The sequence below is a fragment of the Citrus clementina genome, unplaced genomic scaffold, assembly GCF_000493195.1.
Source record: "Citrus clementina cultivar Clemenules unplaced genomic scaffold, Citrus_clementina_v1.0 scaffold_4, whole genome shotgun sequence".
In the NCBI taxonomy this organism is placed as follows: Eukaryota; Viridiplantae; Streptophyta; class Magnoliopsida; order Sapindales; family Rutaceae; genus Citrus; species Citrus x clementina.
In genome coordinates, this window is record NW_006262274.1 from 16,200,949 (window position 1) to 16,204,336 (window position 3,388).

Sequence of the window (3,388 nt, forward strand, 5' to 3'; positions counted from 1 at the left end):
GCTTATGAAATAAGTATTTGGTTTTACTTTCTTCATAAACTTTAGGATTATTACTTTCAATATAAAAAGTTTAAAGGGGTTTAACCACCTTCAACTTTATCTTCTTTATTTTATTTTATTTTTTTAAAAGTAAAGAATTGAGAAACAGCAGAATCATACCTAAAACGGAATATTATCAACGGTTTTTATTATAATATATATTTTGAACCGTTTACTGTTTGATTAGTAGCAAATTACCACAATTATTTAATTAAGCTTTTGAGTCATGACCGAAGGATGTTAATATCTGATATCTCATATCTCTAGAACACAATGGACATATTTTTCTTTTAATAATAATAATAATAATAATAATAATAATTATTATTATTATTATTATTATTATTATTATTATTATTATTATTATTATATTCTTTTCAAATTAAGCATTTATATATTTTGTTATGTTCTTTTCAAGATAATGGGACCATTGGTCGTGACCAAAAGAAGCAATACTATGACTCGTGAAATTTGGATAAAGATGAATAGACACAATGAAATTTTATTACCATACTGATGTATTGCAGTTATACGTTAATGTCACCATATAATCTTATATATAGCTTAATATTAAATTTTTATTAACGTTATACTTACTCAATTAGGATGTATAATTCTGAAAGAAGTTTTATTGTAGTTTCTGTTAGAATAAAGTCCTAGTCTTTAGAGACATTCACTTGTATTTGAATTATTCCAAATTTCTGTTATCACTTGCCTTTATTTTCGCTAAAGTGGGCTGCTTTCTCGTTTTCGGTTAAGATCGTGTGTTGAATGGCTATTTAAGCCAAAGTTATTGTTAATAAAATAATGTTATCCAGTTCAGCTTGTTGTGTTCTTATTCTCAGCTTCATATAAGATCAAAGATTCCAACAATCTGGTATCAGAGCCACCCGCTAGGCCTGATAAATTAAAGCTACAGTCTTTGAAGTTCTTGCAGCAGCGCAGCAGATGACTACTGAAGGGATTTTTATACAATCAGCCATTCCTCGCTTTGATGGTCACTATGACCACTAGAGCATGCTAATGGAAAATTTCCTACAATCTAAGGAATTTTGGGATCTGGTGGAGCTTGGATATGTTGAGTCAGCTAGTGGATCAGTGCAGACGGATGCACAACGAAAGAAGAATGATGAGATGAAGCTGAAGGATCTGAAAGTGAAGAACTATCTCTTTCAGGCGATCGATCGCACCGTTCTCGACACCATTCTCAAGAAGGATACTGCCAAAGAAATATGGCACGCCATAAAGAAAAAGTTCGAAGGAAATGTAAGGCTCAAGAGGTCTCATCTCCAAGCTCTCCGCAGAGAATTTGAAACTCTTGAGATGAGGTCTGGTGAAGGAGCGACAGAGTACTTCTCTAAGGTCATGACAGTGGCAAACAAGATGAGCATTTATGGAGAAGATATGCAGGATGTTAAAGTGGTGGAGAAAATTCTACGCTCTTTAACTGAGAAGTTCAACTATGTTGTGTGTTCTATAGAGGAGTCAAAAGACATTGATGCTCTCACTATTGATGAGTTACAAAGCTCATTAATAGTGCATGAACAGAAGTTCCAGAGGCGTAATAGTGAGGAGCAGGTCTTAAAGGTCACTTATGAATGAGGAAGAGGTCATGAGGAGCAAGCATTAAAGGTGACATATGAAAGAGGAAGATGTCATGGTTGTTGAGCCTACAGAGGAAGATGAAGAGGGAGAGGTCGAGCAGACTTCAACAAGGAAACTGAGGAGTTTTACCGATGCCATAAACTTGGACATTTTCGATATGAATGTCCTTCTGGGAACAAAGAAGCAAACTATGCAGAGCTTGATGAGGAAGAAGATATGCTTTTGATGTCTTGTATGGAGCTGTATGAGGCCAGAAGAGACGGTGCATGGTTCCTCGATTCAGGGTGTTCTAATCACATGTACGGTGATCGAACTTTGTTCAGTGAACTCGATAAAAAATTTCGGCATTTGGTAAAATTAGGGAACAACACCAAGATGAATGTGATGGGAAAGGAAAGTGTAAAATTGTTGCTAAATGGAGTCAATCATGTTGTTACAAAGGTATACTATATTCCGGAGTTAAGAAATAATCTCTTGAGCATAGGGCAGTTATAAGACAGAGGCTTGGTTATTTTGATCAAGGGAAGGATGTGCAGAATATTTCATCCAAAGAAGGGTCTGATCATTCAAATCAACATGAGTGCCAATAGGATGTTTATCTTGCTGACTCAGTCTCAAGCACAATCTGATCAATGCTTTCACGCAAGAGTTGAAAACTTGTCTCATCTTTGGCATCGGAGGTATGGGCATCTGAGTTACAAGGGTTTAAGAACCTTGATGTACAAGAACATGGTACGTGGACTTCCTCAATTCTTTGCCTCAAGTGTGACATGCACTGATTGCATCAACGGGAAACAACACCGTGACCCCATCCCAAAAAGAAGTACTTGGAGAGCAACTCAGAAGTTAGAGCTCATTCATGCAGATATTTGTGGCCCGATTACTCTTACATCTAATAGCAACAAGAGATACATTTTGTTATTCATTGATGATTATAGTAGAAAAGCATAGGTGTATTTATTGGTAGAGAAGTTAGAGGCCTTAAATTCTTTTAAATGCTTCAAGACTATGGTTGAGAAAGAAACAGGGCTGTTTGTTAAGTGTTTGCGCACTGATAAAGGAGGAGAATTCAATTTAAATTTTGCAAATAAAATAGGATCAAGAGGCAGTTGACCACCGCTTATACTTCACAGCAAAACAGAGTTGCTAAAAGGAAGAATAGAACCGTGATGAACATGGTTCGTTCAGTGCTATCTGACAAGAACATTCCCAAGACCTTTTGGCCAGAGGCGGTGAACTGGACTATTTACATCTTAAACAGATGTCCTACATTGGCTGTCAAAGATGTTACACCAGAGGAGGCTTGGAGTGGTGTGAAACCCTCAGTAAATCATTTTCGGGTCTTTGGTTGCTTAGCACACGTCTATGTTCCAGAAGCAAGGAGGACCAAACTTGATAGTAGAAGCATTACTTGTGTGCTATTGGGAGTTAGTGAGGAATCAAAAGGTCACAAGCTATTTGATCCTGTTACTAAGAAAGTTGTTGTGAGTAGAGATGTAATTTTAGAAGAAGAGAAGCAATGAGATTGGGATGTGAGCTGTGACAAACAAATAGTAGTAGACTTAGAATGGGGTGATGGTGATGGTGAAGTAGGAGAAACCAATGATGAGGGAGTTAGAGAAGAGGAAGATGGTTCTAGTGAGGGTGAAGAGAGAGTGAGGGAATTGAGGCAATCTAATGAGAGGCGACCTCCTACGTGGATGGGTGATTATATTAGTGGAGAAGGTATGTCTGAGGATGAAGT

The 3,388-nt window shown here is 36.9% G+C and overlaps 1 protein-coding gene across 1 annotated transcript; it reads left to right on the forward strand.

Moving 5' to 3' along the window:
* Positions 1 to 1,062: 1,062 nt before the first annotated feature.
* On the forward strand, positions 1,063 to 1,641 carry LOC112099140. Its single transcript, XM_024186248.1, has one exon. It carries the CDS (start codon positions 1,063 to 1,065, stop codon positions 1,639 to 1,641), a length of 579 nt encoding a protein of 192 aa, XP_024042016.1.
* The last annotated feature ends 1,747 nt before the right edge of the window (positions 1,642 to 3,388 follow it).

What these genes read in the sequence shown, in the direction of transcription:
- LOC112099140 (XM_024186248.1), top strand. Translation starts at nt 1,063, where the DNA reads ATGGAAAATTTCCTACAATCTAAGGAATTTTGGGATCTGGTGGAGCTT.